This window comes from Pristiophorus japonicus, chromosome 4 (genome assembly GCF_044704955.1).
Source record: "Pristiophorus japonicus isolate sPriJap1 chromosome 4, sPriJap1.hap1, whole genome shotgun sequence".
Lineage (NCBI taxonomy): Eukaryota > Metazoa > Chordata > Chondrichthyes > Pristiophoridae > Pristiophorus > Pristiophorus japonicus.
This window is the reverse complement of record NC_091980.1, coordinates 48,550,778-48,574,204: the sequence shown is the minus strand read 5'-3', so window position 1 is coordinate 48,574,204 and position 23,427 is coordinate 48,550,778. Positions and strand designations below refer to the sequence as shown.

The window sequence follows — 23,427 nt, the reverse complement described above, 5'->3', positions numbered from 1 at the left end:
TAGGGGGAGTGTTTGCTAGTGCTGTTGGGGAGGAGTTAAACTAATATGGCAGGGGGATGGGAACCAATGCAGGGAGACAGAGGGAAACAAAAAGGAGACAAAAGCAAAAGACAGAAAGGAGATGAGTAAAAGTGGAGGGCAGAGAAACCCAAGGCAAAAAACAAAAAGGGCCACTGAATATAAACGGGCTGCAGGAGGGGTCAAAACTAAAAATCATGGTTTAAAAACTAGGATTAAAACACTCTACCTAAATGCACGCAGCATTCAAAATAAAGTAAATGAGTTGACGGCACAAATCATTACAAATGGGTATGATTTGGTGGCCATTACAGAAACATGGTTGCAGGGTGGCCAAGACTGGGAACATACTAAACATACAGGGGTATCTGACAATTCGGAAAGATAGACAAGAAGGGAAAGGAGGTGGGGTAACTCTGTTAATAAAGGATGATATCAGGGCAGTTGTGAGAGACGATATTGGCTCTGATGAACAAAATGTTGAATTATTGTGGGTGGAGATTAGAGATAGTAAGGGGAAAAAGTCACTGTTGGGCGTAGTTTATAGGCCCCCAAATAATAACTTCACGGTGGGGCGGGCAATAATCAAGGGAATAATGGAGGCATGTGAAAAAGGAACGGCAGTAGTCATGGGGGATTTTAACCTACATATCGATTGGTCAACTCAAATCGCACGGGGTAGCATGGAGGAGGAATTCATAGAATGCATACGAGATTGTTTCTTAGAACAGTATGTAACAGAACCTACAAGGGAGCAAGCTATCTTAGATCTTGTCCTGTGTAATGAGACAGGAAAAATAAACGATCTCCTAGTAAAAAATCCTCTCGGAATGAGTGATCACGGTATGGTTGAATTTGTAATACAGATTGAGGGTGAGGAAGTAGTGTCTCAAACGAGCGTACTATGCTTAAACAAAGGGGACTACAGTGGGATGAGGGCAGAGTTGGCTAAAGTAGACTGGAAACACAGACTAAACGGTAGCACAATTGAGGAACAGTGGAGGACCTTTAAGGAGCTCTTTCATAGTGCGCAACAAAAATATATTCCAGTGAAAAAGAAGGGCGGTAAGAGAAGGGATAACCAGCCGTGGATAACCAAGGAAATAAAGGAGAGTATCAAATCAAAGACCAATGCGTATAAGTTGGCCAAGGTAAGTGGGAAACTAGAAGATTGGGAACATTTTACACAACAGCAAAGAATGACTAAAAAAGCAATAAAGAAAGGAAAGATAGATTTCGAAGGTAAACTTGCGCAAAACATAAAAACAGATAGTAAAAGCTTTTACAGATATATAAAACGGAAAAGAGTGACTAAAGTAAATGTTGGTCCCTTAGAAGATGAGAAGGGGGATTTAATAATGGGAAATGTGGAAATGGCTGAGACCTTAAACAATTATTTTGCTTCAGTCTTCACAGTGGAAGACACAAAAACCATGCCAAAAATTGCTGGTCACGTGAATGTGGGAAGGGAGGACCTTGAGACAATCACTATCACTAGGGGGGTAGTGCTGGACAGGCTAATGGGATTCAAGGTAGACAAGTCCCCTGGTCCTAATGAAATGCATCCCAGGGTATTAAAAGAAATGGCGGAAGTTATAGCAGATGCATTCGTTATAATCTACCAAAATTCTCTGGACTCTGGGGAGGTACCAGCGGATTGGAAAACAGCTAATGTAACGCCTCTGTTTAAAAAAGGGGGCAGACAAAAGGCAGGTAACTATAGGTCGGTTAACATCTGTAGTGGGGAAAATGCTTGAAACTATCATTAAGGAAGAAATAGCGGGACATCTAGATAGGAATAGTGCAATCAAGCAGACGCAGCATGGATTCATGAAGGGGAAATCATTTTTAACTAATTTACTAGAATTCTTTGAGGATATAATGAGCATGGTGGATAGAGGTGTACCGATGGATGTGGTGTATTTAGATTTCCAAAAGGCATTCGATAAGGTGCCACACAAAAGGTTACTGCAGAAGATAGAGGTACGTGGAGTCAGAGGAAATGTATTAGCATGGATAGAGAATTGGCTGGCGAACAGAAAGCAGAGAGTCGGGATAAATGGGTCCTTTTCGGGTTGGAAATCGATGGTTAGTGGTGTGCCACAAGGATCGGTGCTGGGACCACAACTGTTTACAATATACATAGATGACCTGGAAGAGGGGATAGAGTATAGTGTAACAACATTTGCAGATGACACTAAGATTAGTGGGAAAGCGGGTTGTGTAGAGGACACAGAAAGGCTGCAAAGAGATTTGGATAGGTTAAGCGAATGGGCGAAGGTTTGGCAGATGGAATACAATGTCGGAAAGTGTGAGGTCATCCACCTTGGGAAAAAAAACAGTGAAAGGGAATATTATTTGAATGGGGAGAAATTACAACATGCTGAGATGCAGAGGGACCTGGGGGTCCTTGTGCATGAATCCCAAAAAGTTAGTTTGCAGGTGCAGCAGGTAATCAGGAAGGCGAATGGAATGTTGGCCTTCATTGCGAGAGGGAAGGAGTACAAAAGCAGGGAGGTCCTGCTGCAACTGTATAGGGTATTGGTAAGGCCGCACCTGGAGTACTGCGTGCAGTTTTGGTCACCTTACTTCAGGAAGGATATACTGGCTTTGGAGGGGGTACAGAGACGATTCACTAGGCTGATTCCGGAGATGAGGGGGTTACCTTATGATGATAGATTGAGTAGACTGGGTCTTTACTCGTTGGAGTTCAGAAGGATGAGGGGTGATCTTATCGAAACATTTAACATCATGAAAGGGATAGACAAGATAGAGGCAGAGAGGTTGTTTCCACTGGTAGGGGAGACTAGAACTAGGGGGCACAGCCTCAAAATACGGGGGAGCCAATTTAAAACCGAGTTGAGAAGTAATTTCTTCTCCCAGAGGGTTGTGAATCTGTGGAATTCTCTGCCCAAGGAAGCAGTTGAGGCTAGCTCATTGAATGTATTCAAGTCACAGATAGATAGATTTTTAACCAATAAGGGAATTAAGGGTTACGGGGAGAGGGCGGGTTAGTGGAGCTGAGTCCACGGCCAGATCAGCCATGATCTTATTGAATGGCGGAGCAGGCTCGAGGGGCTAGATGGCCTACTCCTGTTCCTAATTCTTATGTTCTTATGTTCTTATGGCTGATCTGATCATGGACTCAGCTCCACTTCCCCGCCCGCTCCCCATAACCTCTCATCCCCCCATCGCTCAAGAAACTGTCTATTTCGGTCTAAAATTTATTTAATGTCCCAGGTTCCACAGATCTCTGAGTTTAAGTTGATTGAAGTTAAGTGTGATTAAACCCTTTGATGTAAAGGAATCACCAGCGTGTAATGGTGCAGCTATCTGAGCCAATGTGCTACAAGGCTTTGTTAAATAAAAAACATTTGAACCGAGCATTAATCTGAAAACATCAGTATTTCTGTACAAACCAGCCCCCCACCCCCCTCCCCACCCCACCCTCCGCTTCTCCTCCACCTCTACCCCTTTCCCTTCCCCTCCTGATTCCAAGCCGCCTGGCCGAGGAGGTCCTCAGGTGATGCTTCATTGGGCGGGGGATGATGGCCGAATCGCAGCTTGGATGGATACGGAAGAGGACGGTAACGTGCTCTGAGCCAGAAGCAAGATGTTGCTGCTGGCTCTCATGTTTGGTTGGCAATGGGGGTGCGGCACCTTGGGGTGCAGTGCCGCAGTCCAGGACCACTGAGAGCCCTCTGCCACCAGTATTCCTGGCTAACAGCTCCAGGGCCTCCTCCATCCCTTCCATGTTACATCTTATTTGTTAGACAAAAACTCGGTGCCAATGATGTCCTTCGTGCTCAGTAAGCCTTTTGCTACTGGTGAATCTCCATCATTCCACGCACAGCAGCCAGACAAGCACACACCACAGCCACACACGCTTTCAGTCCCTCTGAGCTCCCTCTCTCTCTGTCTCCTCTTCTGCGCATGTGATGATGAACCTTGACCTCCTGAATCGCGGGAATCGAGCGGTGCAATGCCGTTACTAAGGACGGCCACACTTTACGGCAGAAGGTCAAAAAAATTTTACGCGACCGCTCATTTGATATCGCTCGCGTTAACGCCCATTTTCAAAAATGGAAACTTGGTGTTTTGAGAATGGGCGAGAAGCCGGCGATCTGAAAACCCTTTTTTAATGCCCACACCGGAAATAATGCCCATTTTTGGGCGATAAGCAAAAAGTGGAGGTTCTAGCCCTATGATTTAAAAAAATAATCGTATCAAATGCGCATGTCATTGTGTCTCTGATCACACTATTGCACTCTTGTCCCTATACAGTTATGGGTATGTATCTTAGAAAGAATATCACCATGACAACAAAGAAATTGTGTTCAAAATGTTCCTATTATTTCATGCAAGTAAAGATGAATTTATTGTGTTCAAAACTACACAAAACATGAATACCTCCTGCCCACTGTTCTCCACATACTCAGCTCTGAGAGAGACTGAAGGAAGTTCTACAATATATAACTTCATCACAATTTCTATTAAAATTGTTATACAGCATACCGTTAACCCACAAAAGCATTTAACCTATCCAAGTACAGACTGAGAGTGATATGGTGTGAAAAGCAATCCTCTTTGTGGACTGAGCCAGAATCATCAACTGTGACATGGCTCTGCATCAATAAAATATTACATTTATACTGAGTCCCACTTTTCTTATCCGGAGGTGTTGCAGGGTCAACACGACAGGCGACAAGGAGTGGGGAAAGAAAGAAGCTCCAATGTGATAGCTTATACGGCACTGTTTTCAATTAGTTGCTGAATTCTAAGCATTGACTCTGAGGGTAGAATTTGTGGAGTTTACACTGTTAGTCAATGTTCAGAGTCTATTTTGAATTTAACTGTGAAATGAGAGAATATTTAGCTCATGGTATGTTCCTCATGAAAAAAATAGGATTTAATAAATGTTGAAATTAATTTCCATTAAGCAGGAATTGTTGGAAGAGAAAATAAATTGCTCAGATTGGGAAGTGGTGTCATTGTAATTTTCCTATTGTGAGGCATGATAACATCACACACAAGTGGCACAACATTTTCTGAGACATCTTTGCAATTTGCAGGATACATTTCTATAAACCTCCACCCAAATAATTCACAGAACTAATGATGGTCTTTGAAATAAGGTTTCTGGATCATCCATGCCCAATATTGTTAGATATGTAAATCTGTAAATAACTTGTTTAACCACCAGAGAGCTCATCCCCTGGAGTCCCAAGGGATCCCACAATCCCTTGGGAGCACCTGTACATAAGGAGGCCTCACAGGCTGGAGAGGCACTCTGGAGACCTATAATAAAGCACTACGGTCATACATTACTTTGAGCTTACAATATCTGGTCAGATTCTTTATTCAAGACATAACAACTGGCGCGAGATACAGATGACAAACCCCACCACAACAATGCAGAGAACCGTGGGCATCCTGGAGAAATTTTCGGAGGGAGATGATTGAGAAACCTTCGTGGAGTGACTCGACCAATACTTTGTGGCCAACGAGCAGGAAGGAGAAGCAAATGCTGCCAAACAAAGGGCGATCCTCCTCACCGTCCGTGCGGCACCAACGTATGGCCTCATGAAAAATCTGCTCGCTCCAGTGAAACTCACAGAGAAGTCATACGATGATTTGTGCACACTGGTCTGGGAGCATCTAAACCCAAAGGAAAGCGTTCTGATGGCGAGGTACCGGTTCTACACGTACAAGAGGTCTGAAGGCCAGGAAGTGGCGAGCCACATCGCCGAGCTAAGGCGCCTTGCAGGACATTGCGAATTTGAAGAACACTTGGAGCACATGCTTTGGGACTTCTTTGTACTTGGCATTGGCCATGAAGTAATACTTTGCAAACTTTTGACTGTAGAGACCCCAACCTTGAGTAAAGCCATAGCGATAGCCCAGGCGTTCATCGCCACCAGTGACAATACCAAACAAATCTCTCAGCACACAAGTGCTGCTGCAAGTACTGTGAACAAAGTAATGTTGTTTTCAAATAGTAACGAACAGGGCAGGACTCACATGCCTGCAGCTGCATTTCTGCAGATGTCTCAGAGTCCACCATCAAGGGTGGTGAATGCAAGGCCATTATCACCTTGTTGGCGCTGCGGAGGTGATCATCTTTGCCATTCATGCCGCTTCAAAGGATACGTTTGCAAGGGCTTTGAAACAATGGGACACCTCCAACGTATGTGCAGGCGAGCTGCAAACCCTGCTAATCCTAAAAACCACCATGTTGCAGATCCACGGTGGATCACGACGAATCAGAGCCTCAGACTGAGGAGGCAGAGGTATATGGGCTGCACACATTTACCACAAAGTGTCCCTCGATAATGCTGAAGGTTGAATTAAATGGACTCCCGGTGTCAATGGAGCTGGACACGGGCGCGAACCAGTCCATAACGAGCGAAAAGATTTTCGATAAATTGTGGTGCAGCAAGGCCTCAAGGCCAGTCCTGACTCCCATTCGTACTAAACTGAGAACGTATACAAAGAAACTGATTCCCGTAATCGACAGTGCTACATTAAAGGCCTTCTACGATGGAGCAGTGCACAATTTACAACTCTGGGTGGTACCGGGCGATGGCCCCACGCTGTTCAGCAGGAGCTGGCTAGGAAAGATACGCTGGAACTGGGACAGTGTCCGAGCGCTCTCGTCCATCGACGACACTTCATGTGTCCAGGTCCTCAACAAATTCCCATCGCTGTTCGAACCAGGCATTGGGAAGTTCCAAGGAGCAAAAGTGCCGATCCACTTGATTCCGGGGGCCCGACCCATCCATCACACGGCGAGAGCGGTACCGTACAAGATGAGAGAGAGGGTGGAGATCGAGCTGGACCGGCTGCAATGAGAGGGCATCATTTCGCCAATCGAATTCAATGAGTGGGTCAGTCTGATTGTTCCAGTCCTCAAGGAAGACGGCACCGTCATCAGAATCTGTGGTGATTACAAAGTAACTATTAATCATTTCTCCCTGCAGGATCAATACCCACTACCAAAGGCAGATGACCTATTTGCGACGCTGGCAGGAGGAAAAATGTTCACGAAGCTGGACTTGACCTCGGCCTACATGATGCAGGATCTGGAGGAATCATTGAAGGGCCTCACCTGCATCAACACGCACAAAGGTCTCTTTATTTACAATAGATGCCCATTTGGAATTCGATCAGCGGCGGCGATATCCCAGAGGAACATTGAAAACTTGCTGAAGTCGGTGCCGTGCACCGTGGTCTTCCAGGACGACATCTTGGTTACAGATCGGGACACCGTCGAGCACCTGTAGAACCTGGAGGAGGTTCTTAGTTGGCTTAATCGTGTGGGGCTCAGGTTAAAACGCCTGGCGACTGAAGTGAAGTTCCTTGGGAGAAGAATCGTGGCGGACGGCATGAGGCCCACTGATTCGAAGACGGAGGCAATCAAGAATGCACCGATACCACAGAATGTGACGGAGTTGCGGTCGTTTCTAGGACTCCCGAACTACGTTGATAACTTCTTACCGGGTCTTAGCACATTGTTAGAACCAACACACTCTTTTCTGCATAAAGGAGATCAATGGGTATGGGGTAAAAGCCAAGAAAATGCCTTTGAGAAAGCTAGGAAACTGTTATGCTCAAACAAATTGCTTGTGTTGTATGATCCATGTAAGCGTTTGGTACTAGCATGTGTTGCGTTGTGATACGGCATCGGGTGTGTATTGCAACAAGCTAATGAATCTGGGAAATTGCAACGGTTGCTTATGCATCCAAAAGTCTGTCTAAGGCTAAGAGGGCCTACAGCTTGATCGAAAAAAAGCGCTAGCGTGTGTTTATGGGGTAAAGAAAATGCATCAATATCTGTTGGGCTCAAATTTGAATTGGAAACCGACCATAAGCCACGAATATCTCTCTTTTCTGAAAGTAAGGGGATAAATACAAATGCATAGGGCCGCATCCAGAGATGGGCGCTAACGTTGTCCGCATACAACTACGCCATCCGCCACAGGCAAGGCACAGAAAACTGTGCCGATGCTCTCAATAGGCAGCCATTGCCCACCACAGGGGTGGAGATGGCACAGCCCGCAGATTTAGTTATGGTAATGGAAGCATAACTAAAGCTCACGAGAGTGAGCAATCATCTGTTACCGCCTGGACGAGCCAGGACCCCTTACTGTCCTTAGTAAAAAACTGTGTGCTCCACGGGAGTTGGTCTAGTGTCCCGTTAGAGATGCAGGAGGAACTAGAGCTGTACCAGCGGTGCAGAGATGAAATGGCCATACAGGCAGACTGCCTCCTATGGGGTAATCGGGTAGTGGTTCCAAAAAAGGGCAGAGACACTTTCATTAGTGATCTCCACAGCACCCACCCAGGCATTGTAATGATGAAAGTGATAGCCAGATCCCACGTGTGGTGGCCCGGTATCGATACAGACTTAGAGTCCTGCATGCACAAATGTAGCACATGTTCACAGTTAAGCAATGCACCCAGGGAGGCGCAAGTTTATGGTCCTGGCCCTCCAAACCGTGGTCCAGGGTCCATGTCGACTATGCAGGCCCATTCTTGGGAAAAATGTTCCTTGTGGTTGTAGATGCATACTCCAAATGGATTGAATGTGAGATAATGTCGGCAAGCACTTCCGCTGCCACCATTGAAAGCCTGCAGGCCATGTTTGCCATGCACTGCCTGCCTGATGTCCTTGTGAGTGACAATGGGCCATGCTTCACCAGTGCCGAGTTCAAAGAGCTCATGACCCGCAATGGGATCAAACATGTCACATCTGCCCCGTTTAAACCAGCATCCAATGGTCAGGCAGAGCGAGCAGTGCAAACAATCAAGCAGAGCTTGAAGAGGGTAACTGAAGGCTCACTGCAGACTCGCCTATCCCGAGTCCTGCTTAGTTACCGCACAAGACCCCACTCGCTCACTGCTTACCCGCTGAACTGCTCATGAAAAGGGCACTTAAGACAAGGCTCTCGTTAGTCCACCCTGATCTTCACAAACAGGTAGAGAGCAGGCGGCTTCAACAGAATACATATCATGATCGCACAAATGTGTCATGCAAAATCGAGATTAATGATCCTGTATTTGTGTTGAACTATGGACAAGGTCCCAAGTGGCTTCCCAGCACTGTCGTGGCCACAGAGGGGAGTAGGGAGTTTTTGGTCAAACTTTCAAATGGACCAACTGCAGAAAACACTTGGACCAGACCAAACTCAGATTCACCAACTATCCAGAACAACCCACAATAGACTCTACCTTTTTCGACCCTCCAACACACACTCAAGTGGAAACCGACCCAGCAGTTGACCACGAAGCAGAACCCATCACCTGCAACAGCCCAGCAGGACTCACCACACACAGCAGCTCTGCAAGGCCAGCTGCGCAGCAGCCCAGCGAGGGCCCAACAAACGACTCACCAAAACCAGCATTTGCACTGAGACGATCAACCAGGGAAAGGAAGGCCCCAGATCGACTCATGTTGTAAATAGTTACACTATTGACTTTGGGGGGTGAGTGTTGTTATAAATGTAAACCTGTAAATACCTTGTTTAACCACCAGAGGGCTCATCCCCTGGTGTCCCAAGGGATTCCACAATCCCTTGGGAACACCTGTACATAAGAAGGCCTCACAGGCTGGAGAGGCACTCTGAGATCTGTAATAAAGGACTACGGTCACACATTACTTTGAGCTTACAGTATCTGGTCAGATTCTTTATTCAAGACATAACAAATATGAACTAATAATAGTAGTAGTAATAATAATAATAGTAATAGATGATAATACCAACATTTTCTAATAATCTGCAGTAATTCTGAATCCTTTCTGTTTCCTTCCAGCTCGAAGATCTAAAAGGTAAAAATGTAAAATCTTTTGGAATTACAGACTTGATAAAAACGCGTAATACCCGAGCCATCACTGTCATAAACCTCCCAGTGTGGTAAGTATTAGAACGAAGAAAAACCCTCAAATATGTTTCACAAATAAATCAGAGCTTCCTGTCTATTGATTTAAGGACTCCAGTAGAGTTATACCGCACAGCTAGTTTGCAGTCTCCGCCTATTTCGGATCGGATCGGCAGGGAATTTGCTGTAACGACGTTATTGGCAATGATCGCCCTAAGTAAGAGCATTGATTGCCTTGATCACGAGAACCAATTCAAAGCCAAAATGTGCTGCGAAGCTCAGTATCATACACCATAGTGATAATAGTGATGGTCTAAGGGGTTTGAAGCTGTGCTACCACTCAGTGCTTCAATGCTGGGTATGTTGGCCTGATCGAGAACGCTAATGTTAGTGCGTCTGTCCTCCCAAGGGACCCGCAGGATCTTGCGAAGACATCTTTGGTGGCATTTCTCCAGCGACTTGAGGTGTCTACTGTACATGGTCCATGTTTCTGAGCCATACAGGAGGGCGGGTACCACCACAGCCCTGTAGACCATGAGCTTGCTGACAGTTTTGAGGGCCTGGTCTTCAAACACTCTTTTCCTCAGGTGGCCGAAGCTGCATTGGCGCACTGGAGGCCGTGTTGGATCTCATCGTCAATGCCTGCTCTTGTTGATAGGAGACACCCGAGATAAAGGAAGTAGTCCAAATTGTCCAGGGCCAAGCCATGGGGGGCAGTGCTGTGCGGCAAGGACAGGCTAGTGGAGGACCTTTATCTTACTGATGTTTAGCGTAAGCCCCATGCTTTCATACGCCTTAGCAAATACGTCGACTATGTCCTGGAATTCAGCCTCTGTATGTGCGCAGACGCAGGCGTCATCCGCGTACTGTTGCTCAATGACAGAGATTGGGGGTGGTCTTGGACCTGATTTGGAGACGGCGAAGGTTGAACTGGTTCCCACTGGTTCTGTAGTTTAGTTCCACTCCAGCGGGGAGCTTGTCGACTGTGAGGTGGAGCATGGCAGCGAGAAATATTGAGAAGAGGGTTGGGGCGATGACGCAGCCCTGCTTGACCCCGGTCTGGACGTGGTTTGGGTCTGTGAAGGATCCGTTGATAAGGATCACAGCCTGCATGTCATCGTGGAGCAGGCGGAGGATGGTAATGTACTTTTGGGGGCATCTGAAACGGAGGAGGACGCTCCATAGACCCTCACGGTTGACAGTGTTAAAGGCCTTTGTAAGGTCGAAGAAGACCATGTATAAGGGCTGGCGCTGTTGCCTGCATTTTTTCTGCAGCTGTCGCGCTGCAAAAATCAGGCGCCCTACTCGGATCTCCTTCACGGCAAATGAGCCAAAGTGGGCAGCGGAAACGTTACAAGGACACCCTCAAAGCCTCCCTGATAAAGTGCAACATCCCCACTGACACCTGGGAGTCCCTGGCCAAAGACCATCCTAAGTGGAGGAAGTGCATCGATGGGGGGCTGAGCACCGCTATACTCATCGCTGAGAGCATGCAAAAATCAAGTGCACGCCACGGAAAGAGCGTGCGGCAAACCAGTCACACCCACCCCTTCCCTTAACGACTATCTGTCCCACCAGTGACAGAGACTGTGGTTCTCATATTGAACTGTACAGTCACCTAAGAACTCATGTTAAGAGTGGAAGCAAGTCTTCCTTGATTCCGATGGACTGCCTATGATGATGATCACTCAGAACCGGGCCAGTTGTATACACAGGTCAGTTTTAACTGAAAAAAGCGGCACAACTGCTCAATGCTGTCTTATTGCTGTTTATAAAATAGAAGGAAAAGTGAAAAAAGAAAGAATGATACAGCAGTCCCATCGTGCTGTACTGGCTCTTTGAAAGAGCTATCCAATTACATAAGAACATAAAAAATAGGAACAGGAGTAGGCCCCGCGAGCCTGTTCCGCCATTTAATAAGATCATGGCTGATCTGATCCTATACTCAGCTCCACTTCCCCGCTCGCTCCCCATAACCCTTTATCCCCTTGTCGTTTAAGAAACTGTCTATTTCTGTCTTAAATGTATTCACTGTCCCAGCTGCCACAGCTCTCTGAGGCAGCAAATTCCACAGGTTTACGACCTTCTGAGAGAAGAAATTTCTCCTCATCTCTGTTTTAAATGGGTGGCCCCTTATTCTAAGATCATGCCCTGTAGTTCTAGCCTCCCCCATCAGTGGAAACATCCTCTCTGCATCCACCTTGTCAAGCCCCCTCATAATCTTATACGTTTTGATAAGATCACCTGAATTCCAATGAGTAGAGGCCCAGCCTACTCAACCTTTCCTCATAAGTCAACCCCCTCATCCCCGGAATCAACCGAGTGAACCTTCGCTGAACTGCCTCCAAAGCAAGTATATCCTTGCGTAAATATGGAAACCAAAACTGCACGCAGTATTCCAGGTGTGACTTCATCAATATTTTATATAGCTGTAGCAAGATTACCCTGATTTTATACTCCATCCCCTTTGCAATAAAGGCCAAGATACTATTGGCCTTGCTGATCACTTGCTGTACCTGCATGCTATCTTTTTGCATTTCATGCACAAGTACCCCCAGGTCCCGCTGTACTGCGGCACTTTGCAATCTTTCTCCATTGAAATAATAAATTGCTCTTTGATTTTTTTTCTGCCAAAATGCATGACCTCACATTTTCCAACATTATAGTCCATCTGCCAAAGTTTTGCCCATTCACTTAGCCTGTCTGTGTCCTTTTGAAGATTTTTTGTGTCCTCCTCACGCATTGTTTTTCCTCCCATCTTTGTATCGTCATCAAATTTGGCTACAATTCACTCAGTCCCTTCTTCCAAGTCATTAAGATAGATTGTAAATAGTTGGGGTCCCAGCACTGATCCCTGCGGCACCCCACTAGTAACTGTTTGCCAACCAGAGAATGAACCATTGATACCAACTCTCTGTTCTCTGTTAGTTAGCCAGTCCTCTATCCATGCTAATATATTCCCAACCCCATGAACGTTTATCTTGTGCAGTAACCTTTTATGTGGCACCTTGTCAAATGTCTTCTGGAAGTCAAAATACACCACATCCACTGGTTCCCCTTTATCCACCCTGTCTGTTACATCCTCGAAGAACTCCAGCAAATTTGTCAAACATGACTTCCCCTTCATAAATCCATGCTGACTCTGCCTAACCGAATTTTGCTTTTACAAATGTCCTGCCACTGCTTCTTTAATAATAGACTCAAACATTTTCCCAACCACAGATGTTAGGCTAACTAGTCTATAGTTTCTTGCTTTTTTTCCACTCCTCTGCTCTATCCCCATAGCCCAGCAAATTTTTCTTTTTCAGGTATTTATCCAGTTTCCTTTTGAAACTTATTTTTGAATCTGCTTCCACCACCTTTTCAGGCAGTGCATTCCAGATCATAATAACTCGCTACATATAAAAATCTTTCTGTATGTCACCTTTTGGAGACCTCTATCCAATCTTCCCTTAACCTTCTCTAAGGAGAACAACACCAGTTTCTCTTGTCTCTCCACGTAACTGAAGTCGTTTATCACTGGTATTATAGAAACAATCACATTTACAGCGCAGAAGGAGGCCGTTTCGGCCCATTGTGTCCGCGCGGCTGACAAAGAGCCACACGGCCCTCGGTCAGCAGCCCTGAAGCTTACATATAAACCTATGAAAAATGGCGGAAAGGTGAAGAGCACCCAGCCCAATCAATCCGCCCCACACAACTGCGTCACCCTTTACACTGAAACATTCTACACTCCACCTCAACTGGAGCCATGTGATCTCCTGGGAGAGGCAAAAACCCAGGCCAATTGGGGGAAAAAAAATCTGGGAAAATTCCTCTCTGACCCATCCAGGCGATCGAAACTAGTCCAGGAGATCACCCTGGCCGTATTCGATTGCCTGCAGTACTTACCATCATATCTGCGCCAGCCAAAAAGAGGATATCCAGACTAATCCTAATTACCAGCTCTAGGTCCGTAACCCTGCAGGTTACACCATTTTAAATGCCCATCCAAGTACCTTTTAAATGTGGTGAGGGTTTCTATATCCACCACCTTTCCAGGCAGTGAGTTCCCGACCCCCACAACCCTCTGGGTAAAGAAGCCCCCCCTCAAATCCCCTCTGAACCTTCCATCAACCACCTTAAAACTATGCCCATTCTCATTCTAGTAAATCTCCTCTGCACTCTCTCTAAAGCCTTGACATCCTTCCTTCAGTGTGGTACCCAGAATTGGCCACAATACTCTAGCTGGGGTCTAACCAGTGTTTTATAAAGGTTTACAATAACTTCCTTGCTTTTGTACTTAATGCCTCTATTTATAAAGCCTAGGATCCCATGTGCCTTTCTAACAGCCTTCTCAACTTGTCCTGCCATCTTCAAAAACATTTTTTATTCTTTTATGGGATGTGGGCATCGCTGGCAAAGCCGGCATTTATTGCTCATCCCTAATTGCCCTTGAGTAGTGGTGGTGAGCTGCTTTCTTGAATCGCTGCATTCCGTGAGGTGAAGATATTCAAACAGTGCTGTTAGGTACGGAGCAATGTTCCTGGTGAGTTGCGTGCGTGGCCATGTATTCATCTGCAAGGTTCCGCGCACTCACCGGCTATTGCATTATAAATACCACGCATGAAAAAGTTCGACTGCATAAGGCAGAGAAACAAATCCAGGGCGTTATTTAAAGGGAGTTGCAGCCGGGACTCAGAGGTCTTGGTCAGTGCTGCATTTGATGTTCGCACAGACAGTCGGGTGTTGGCATCGTACTGCTATTGACTCGTCAGATTCAATACTAGTATCTCGGAGATATTCCTGGGTTCGATATCGGAAAAATGTGTAAGTTGCATTTCGCTGTGATCTCTGCAAACTTGTGGGGGCAGTGATCGCACACCACGTGTCCTACGGCAATTACTTTAAAGGCGCCAGCAGCAGGGACAGCTTAGGGCAAATGTGGATCCTCCCCAGAGGAGACACCCCAGATGGCGGGGCAGGAGGCCATACAGACACAGGCTTTACCGTGCTCATTACTCTTATCTTGAGATGTCGAGGAGCACTGCTTAAGAAGGTTGAGGCTCTGCAAGGAGGTGGTCACGGACTTTGCAACCTTCTGCAGACATACCTGGCAGCTGACATTGGTACCAGAACCGCGAGTGAAAGTGACAGTAGCACAACTTCTATGCTGCCGGCTCCTTCCAGTCTCATGTAGGCGATATATGCAACATCTCTCAGTTTGCTTAACATTGCTGCAATCACCAGGTTCTCTACAGCAAACAAACGGACTACATCAAGTTCAGCATCTCCAGGGAACATCTGGATGAGCGCTCCCGTGACTTCGCAATAGTATGCTTCCCCATGGTTCAGGTGGCCATCGATTGATCTCATCTGGCATTGCAGGCCCCATCTCACCTGGCCAGTCTCTTCACCTGGCCATCTGCAGAAGACATTTCGCCCCACCCTCCAAACCTCCGTGCATACAAGTGGCAACACAAGATTGTGACAAATGAAACAAATTTTTATTTACAGAAAACACCATAGTGTGCTGCAAACAATAATTGAAACCAGTCTCCTTGAAACATTATCATCCACATGCACGTGGAACTATTTACATTACTTCATCATGGAACAAGGTCAGCATCTGTGGTCAGCATCACACAATTATTTATTGGCTCATCCAACTGCAACTATTTATATTAGTTCACATTCGAGCAAGGTCTTAGAGAGGGTACAGAAGCGATTTGCTAGAATGATTCCAGGAATGAGGGAATACAGTTATGTGAATAGACCAGAGAAGCTGGGGTTGTTCTCCTTGAAGCAGAGGAGATTTAACTGAGGTGCTTAAAATATCGAAGAGTTCAGATAAAGTAAAGATCTTTTTCCAATGGCGGACGGGTGGATAACAATAGGGCACAGATTTAAGGTGATATGCAAAAAAAACAGAGGTGTCATGAGGAAAAAAAAATGACGCAACATGTGTTTAGGATTTGGAATGCATTGCCTGATAGGGTGTTGGATACAGATTCAATAGTGGCCTTCAAAAGGGAATTGGTTAAATACTTGAAGGAGAAAAAATTGCAGGGATATGGTGTTGGAGTGGATTTTCGGACATAGCAAAGCATGATGGGGTAAGCCAACTATCTGCCTTTCCACGAAATGAACTTTGTACCAAGAAGCCTATCTGCTGTCCCTGATATGAACTCTGCAGCAACAAGTGATTCCTGGCCAGGTGCAGGCCACTGTTTCATAGAAAGCTTTGCAACAGAATAACTAACCACAAAAGAAGATACAAAGGAAGGGCCCCCAAACTCGCGCCATGCTATCAGGTTTCACTAGGACTAAAAAGTTGTATGTAAATGAATTGCGTTGCCATATGGATTGATTGGTTGTATGTAAATGAATTGCGTTGCCATATGGATTGATTGGTTGTATGTAAATGAATTGCGTTGCCATATGGATTGATTGGTTGTATGTAATGAATTTAAATGATTGTATTCCGCCCCCTGTAAACTGCTTATAACCCCGCGGCACAAGGCACTCAGGGAGAAGGTGTTCGCAGATCACGGGATCTCAACTCTTCTCCCAGAGCTCTGTTAGCAATAAAGTTGTCTCTCTTACTTTACTAGAGTCTATGTGAATTTATTTTCATTAACAAATTGGCGTCACGAACAGGATACCGCAGAGCTGGATAGTCGTATGACCCAGTAGAACGGGATAGTAGTCAATTTCTGACCACCCAGAAATTATACTGGGGGAAGCGGCTGGCCGGCGAAGTGGTATCAAACAAATAAAATAGATTAAGTGAGGAAAGAGACATAACTTGATAGTATGTGATAGTATGTGATAAGAGTTAAGAAATTCAGACTGTAGTGGCGTACAACGCAGACTGAAAGTAAAGTAATTAGTGATGCGGGGGTTGGTTATTTTAGTCCAATGTTCATAGAAGGTGATATTGAAATCAGTGCGGAAGGGAGCTGATCACTCCAACCAAGAGCCGAACTCCGGTGGTAAGGAAACATGTTAATCTTCGCGAGCAAGACAAGAGGTCTCTGCGAGGTGAATCGTGGCCGTGAGTATTTAAGTTCGGAAATTCCATAAACTAAAGGGGAATACAGGAACATAGAGTAAACATCTTCAATGACAGGTAAGGAAACGGATGTAAAATGTGGACCGCCCGGGTCCCTAATTAACTCTTACATGACCGATCGACAAGTCTTAATGAAAAATATGCAGAAAGACGGCTGGGATGTATCCCAGACATTAGAACAACAACGAAATTGGATGGCAAAACAAAAGAAAGATAAATCCAAAAAGGCCGGAGTATTACTAGTACATCAGTTAGAAGGACTAATTGAGCAAGTAAAGGACGTTAGAGAGAAAAGGGAAGAGAAAAGTAAACAATTAAGTCAGGCACAAGGAAAATGTAGGGAATGGGAAAAGAAATGCCTGACGTTAGAACAACAGATTCAGAACCGTTCCCAATGGGTGGGGAGAAACAGCCTCACTGCCCTCTTACGAAGATTACCAAGGTGAGGCAACAGCCCCGGGTCTAGAAACCTTCCCAGCGCGCCAGTCACCAGGGGAGGAACTGCAGCGAATCCCACTGCAACCTATAAACCATTTACCCCCGGCGACAGACAGCAGATAATGGCATCCCTGGGTAAATTATAACCCCGGTGTGCGAATACCAAATTTTGGGCAGAGCTGGATACAGTTTGGGTGGGCCACCAACTACACCTCAGAGATATCCACCAACTAGTCCGAGCGGCTTGCCCGGCAGATCGGTGGAGAGTAGTGGCCGGAGGAGCTGTGGTAGCAGCCAATGCCGACTTTTCAGAGGGACGTTTGACACACGCGGTACCTTTAACCATTGAAGTAGATGGTCAACAGGCGGCCTTTGGCCCTTTTAAAACTGAGATCCAACGAGTTTTAGGTAATGCCCCTACTAATTGGAGTAAAATTACTACAACCAAACAACAAAAGGGGGAAGGAGCCTCAGAGTATGGGGAACGATTATTCCAGATATATCAAGAATGCTCTGGACAGGGAAACCCGGGCCGCGGCGACCGAGCATTTATCCAGGCATTTAAGGACGGACTATCCGCTGCACACCAGACCATTATAAAAATGGGAGTAATTGTAACCCAGGATTATGATGAACTGGTCGAGTGGGCTAGTGGCGTCCAGGGAGGGGGCGATGAAAAATCCCAAACAAAGATAAAACAAGAAAGGGTTTTTGCAGCAGGGACGGGGAGAGGACAGAAAAAGGGGACATGCCATAACTGCGGGAAGGTGGGTCACTTTGCCAAAGAATGTAAGGGGAAACGCATGGAAAAACAATGCACATATTACGGCAAAAAGGGACATTTAGACGCGACCTGCTATATTAAAAATGGCTATCCTAATAAGGCAAGGACCCTGTCAGAACAGGAATACCAGCAGTGGCAGGAGTACAAAGCCACCCTGTGATGCCCGGCGGCCCCTGTACAAAGTAAAAAGGAGGAAAGGATATATGTGTCTGCACTAGTAGGGGGCCGACAGTGTGAGATGCTAGTGGACACTGGAGCCGCAATATCCATTACCAATCTACCCCTTCCCGTAACCAACAAAAAGGCTTTAATAAACAGAATTGATGGACGGCCAACACCGGCCTACCTGAGCACCACCCAAGTGGTGGAAATTGATAATTTATGTATACCCATGAGATTTTACGTATGCAAGAATCGTGAGGGAATAATATTGGAGAATGACGTAATGAAGGAATTTCAGGCCCTGATTGATTGGCAAGAGGAAATTAACATGGCCAAAGGCAGATGGCAGTAAGGGAGATTTGGGACAGATAGCTCACCATATGGAAAGTTTAGGTGTAGCAACCGGCACAAAAACCAACTGGCATACCGAGACTGGAGGATATGGCGGCATTTGTGCCTCTGTGCCCGGGGTTTGGGCACAGACAAAATTGAATACCGGAAAGGCGGACATGGACCCTATTAAGGTCCCTGGACCATCTCATAAACCACACCGGCAATACCCTATAAGACCCGAAGCCAGAACAGCAGTTGTAGAAATAGTAAAGGGACTAGTGGAAAAAGGTATCTTAAGAGAAACTGTTAGCACCACTAACTCCCCAACATGGCCAGTAGGGAAGCCAGATGGGAGTTATAGACTAACCATTGACTACACTGCCCGTAATAAGGTCACCCCCAAACTATACCCGATAGTGGCCAGTCCCTCCACAATCCTTAATGGATTATCCCCTGAACATAAAATCTTTACAGTCCTGGACATAGCCAATGGCTTCTGGGCACTTCCCCTCGACCCAGAATCACAAGAGAAATTCGTCTTCACGGTGGAGGATAAACAATATACTTGGACCCGATTACCACAAGGGTTCCATAATAGTCCTGCCAGATTCCACCGAGTCATAGAAACATAGAAACATAGAAAATAGGTGCAGGAGTAGGCCATTCAGCCCTTCTAGCCTGCACCGCCATTCAATGAGTTCATGGCTGAACATGCAACTTCAGTACCCACTTCATGAGCGACGTACTAAAACAAGTAGAAGTACCGGCAGGAAATAGTATTTTACAATATGTCGACAACATATTAATAGCTTCAGAAACCAAGGAGGGACATCAGGCAACCCTATACTTGGTGTTACGAGCTTTGGAGATGGCAGACCTTAAAGTCAACCCCAAGAAAGCCCAGGTAGGGAAAACCCAAGTCCTGTACCTAGGGTACTGCCTTTCAAAGGGGTTGAAAGAAATGCCCTCGGATAGGAAAAAGGCTGTCAAGGACATGCCTAGACCAGTAACGGTAAGGGGGTCTCTTTAATTACAGCCGGAACTTTATCCCTGAGTTTGCAAAGATTGCCGAGCCTATACAAAGACTAGTAAAGGGAGGAAAACCGGCCCTCGACCTTATAGAGTGGGGCCCTGAACAAGAACAGGCGTATAGTAAACTCAAGTCAGAACTAGTCTCCGCACCTGGATTGGGACTGCCTGACATGGGTAAAGTTTTCCACATCCACTGTAACAATGAAGATGGGTTCTATACAGCTGTGGTCACCCAAGATCACGGGGATAAAAGGAGACCTATAGCCTATTACTCCACCACCGAAGGTCCGGTGGTGACCGGATTATCCAGATGTATAGCTGCACTAGACTGCGCAGCTTGGGCAGTAAAAATAAGTGAGCCCGTGGTAATGACCGGAAACATCATTCTCCACACCAAACACATATTGGTAGAAATGTTAAACACAGGAAAACTGAGAACCGTTTCTAATATGAGACGGGCAAAGTGGGAAGCAGTCCTCTTGCCACCCAACAAAGCAGTAACTATAATTAGAGATGTAGGGGAAAACCCCGTGGAGGGCATAGTGCAAGAGGGAGAGCCCCACGATTGCGGGGACATGGATATGGACATGGAAGAGGATAGAATAAAAGACACGCCCCTTCAAACCGCAGAACAAACCTTGTTTATGGACGGCTCGCGAAAATACGTAGAGGGACTACCTCGTACCGGATGGGCCGTAGTTAACCAGGATCGAGAGTCAGTCGAATCAGGGAGAATTAATGGGGGGTCGTCAGCTCAGGTGGCAGAATTGGTAGCCCTCACCTGGGCACTGGAACTATCAGAGGGTAAGATCGTTAATATCTATACGGACAGTAGCTATGCATTAGGGGTAGTACACGATTATATGACAGCATGGGGGAGAAGGGGTTTTATCACAACCAGCGGACATCCCATAAAACACCAGTTGAGAATAGAAGCTTTCTTAGCAGCCAGTAATAAACCAAAACAGGTAGCGGTCATTAAAATTAAAGCCCACCAAAGGGAACCGGACCGAACCAGTCCAGATTGGCTGAGTCACCAGGGAAATCAAGCTGTGGACTTAGCTGCACAAGAGGCATTAGAACAAGAGGAGTGTGAGGAAGCCTCAGTCAGCGCCGCTGGGGTCCGAGACGAACAGATAAGTATCGAGACACTACACCAGGACACTTCTGAGGAAGAAAGGGGTATGTGGACAAAGCAGGGCGCAACGCAAGGAAAGGATAATGTTTGGAGACAAAACGACAAGGTAATGGTGCCTGAATGCATACAGAATACCTTATTGGAGTTGCACCATGGCCTGTCCCATTCGGGACGAAAGGACATGACCGGGAGTCTTGGAAGAGATTGGTGGTGGAAGGGGATGGGGAGAGATATTGCCAAACATTGCCATCAATGCGTTACGTGCACACAATATAATCCAGGCAGGCCCATTAAAATTAAAATGAGACACCAGCCCCGTCCACGGGGGCCATGAGAACATTTACAAATTGCCCCCATCCCATGGAAAAAGATATTGCCGAGTGATTATAGATCAATTTACCTGGTGGGTGGAAGCTTTCCCCACACGTGATTGCACTGCCTCAACAGTGGCAAGGATATTGACCGAGCAGGTGATTCCCCAATGGGGAGTGCCTCTTCAGATCGATTCTGACCAAGGCACCCACTTCACCGGGAAGATTGTAAAAACAGTATGCCAGCTAATGGGCATAAAACAAATATTCCACATCCCCTACCACCCGCAGAGTTCTGGAATGGTAGAACGCATGAACCGTACCCTTAAGAACGCCCTGGCCAAGGCCATGCAAACGTCAGGAAGAACGTGGACAGAAGTATTACCTATTATATTAATGAAGTTAAGAGCCATGGTAAACCGGACAACCGGATTAACCCCTTGTGAACTAATGACTGGAAGGGTGATGCAATTCCCAGAAAGCATCACAACAGGTGGGGCCAATGTAGGCCCATTAAAAGACAAAATTAAATGGTATGTTTTGGAACTAAGCACTCAACTCAAAGGGATGCGTAAATTAGTAAGAGACAATCAGGAAGAGAGAGACGCTTAAAAAGAGCTTGAAAGGCTCCCTGACGTCCCGATGGCGGGACATCGCGTCATGGTAAAAACATTACCTGAAAAACCAGGGTTTGCACCAAAATGGAATGGCCCATATGAGGTCATAATCAGTGGAGACACCTGTGCCTGTCTGGACATAAGAGGGAAGAGTGCATGGAAACATTGGACCCAGTTGAAATTGTACAAAGAAACTAATGAGTAAACATAAGACATGTGATTCACGATAATGTAACCAGGATTCTTGTTTATGCACCCCAAACAGGTGTCGACTGCAAGCAAGTCCAAATTACGGCTACTGCTGATGTGTAAATATTGTATTGTTTGAGCGTAACAAACATGTCTAAGATAGCGTATATAATCGCATTACTCTCTGTTGTCACGGTTGTAAAGCTAATAGGATTAGAAGATAACTTGTTTTTCAAGACCCATATACGTTTACACGGCAATCGAACCGCGTGTTACCCACTAGCCCAATCAGTAGAGGCCCTGTTTGTGGCCACCCCTGGGTGGACCCCCTGTGACTTATATACGGCGGATACCTCGGGAAAGAGCGGGGGACTCACTGGATTGCTCTTCAAAAGAGGTGATGCAGACTTGATGGGCCGAATGGCCTCATTCTGTGCTGTTCTGTTCTATGATTCTATGATTTTATGTTGACAATGTAGAAATGAGCCAATTATGCATTTCAAAACAATTTATTTAATTGTGCTAGTGCAATAAGAATTTTTCTACAAACATTAGTGGATGTGGCTAAAACAGTGTCACAGTAGCCACATGTGACTAGTCAGCAATTTCTATTGGATAACAATGTTATAAATGAGAAAATCCAGCAAAGCAAAATTTGAAAAAGTGGGGAGCATTTAAAAAAAAAAGTTTTACAAGAATTCACTGTTTTGTTGCAGGATGATTCTAGCAATTGGATACTATGGACTGATTTTGAACACACCCAATCTCCATGGTGATGACTATTTGAACTGTTTCTTATTTGGTGCCAGCGAGATTCCAGCCTACGTAGCAACTTGGATTTTTCTCCAGAAGTTGCCCCGCAAGTTTACCCTTTCAGGCACACTTTTATTTGGTGGAGGTGTCCTGTTCTTCATCCAGCTCGTACCTTCAAGTAAATTATTACAGTGCATCTAGAATTATCTTAGCCTGTCTTCTGTTAACAAACATTTTAAAGCAGCATTTCATGATAAATTGAAATACACAGCTGGTGTCATCCTGCAAAGGTTTTGCATTCTGGCTCATTGTGCCTGCTCCGCCATTTAATATCATCATGGCTGATCCAATCATGGACTCAGGTCCATTTCCCTGCCCACTCCCCATAACCCCTTATTCCCTTATCGGGTAAGAAACTGTCTAGCTCTGTCTTAAATTTGTTCGATGACCCAGCTTTCAAAGCTCTCTTTCCCATCCATCACAACTTCATTGATCTTAGCCGTGCTGTAAGGATGAGGTGCTAGGCCTATCTTCTATCCTTCCACCAGTGGAAAGATGGTGGTAGCATCCAAAATGGTGGGCAATGACCTGCAGACATCACTTTGTGCATCGGGCCGACCATTGGGCTGCCAGAGCAGTCAGACAGCAGGCCTGTTTAATATGGAAATTGGGGTTCTATGACATCAATGGGACCTGAATGCCCTTCTTGCCCTGTGCAC

General features: G+C 45.9%; 1 protein-coding gene across 1 annotated transcript in view; it reads left to right on the top strand.

The window, feature by feature from the left end:
• Window positions 1-23,427, top strand: part of LOC139262894 (organic cation/carnitine transporter 2-like) — a 162,705-nt gene that overhangs the window by 111,792 nt on the left and 27,486 nt on the right. The window contains exons 6-7 of the mRNA XM_070878151.1: window positions 9,832-9,932; window positions 22,672-22,886. Coding sequence (XP_070734252.1) covers window positions 9,832-9,932; window positions 22,672-22,886 — 316 coding nt within the window. The remainder of the gene's footprint in view (window positions 1-9,831; window positions 9,933-22,671; window positions 22,887-23,427) is intronic.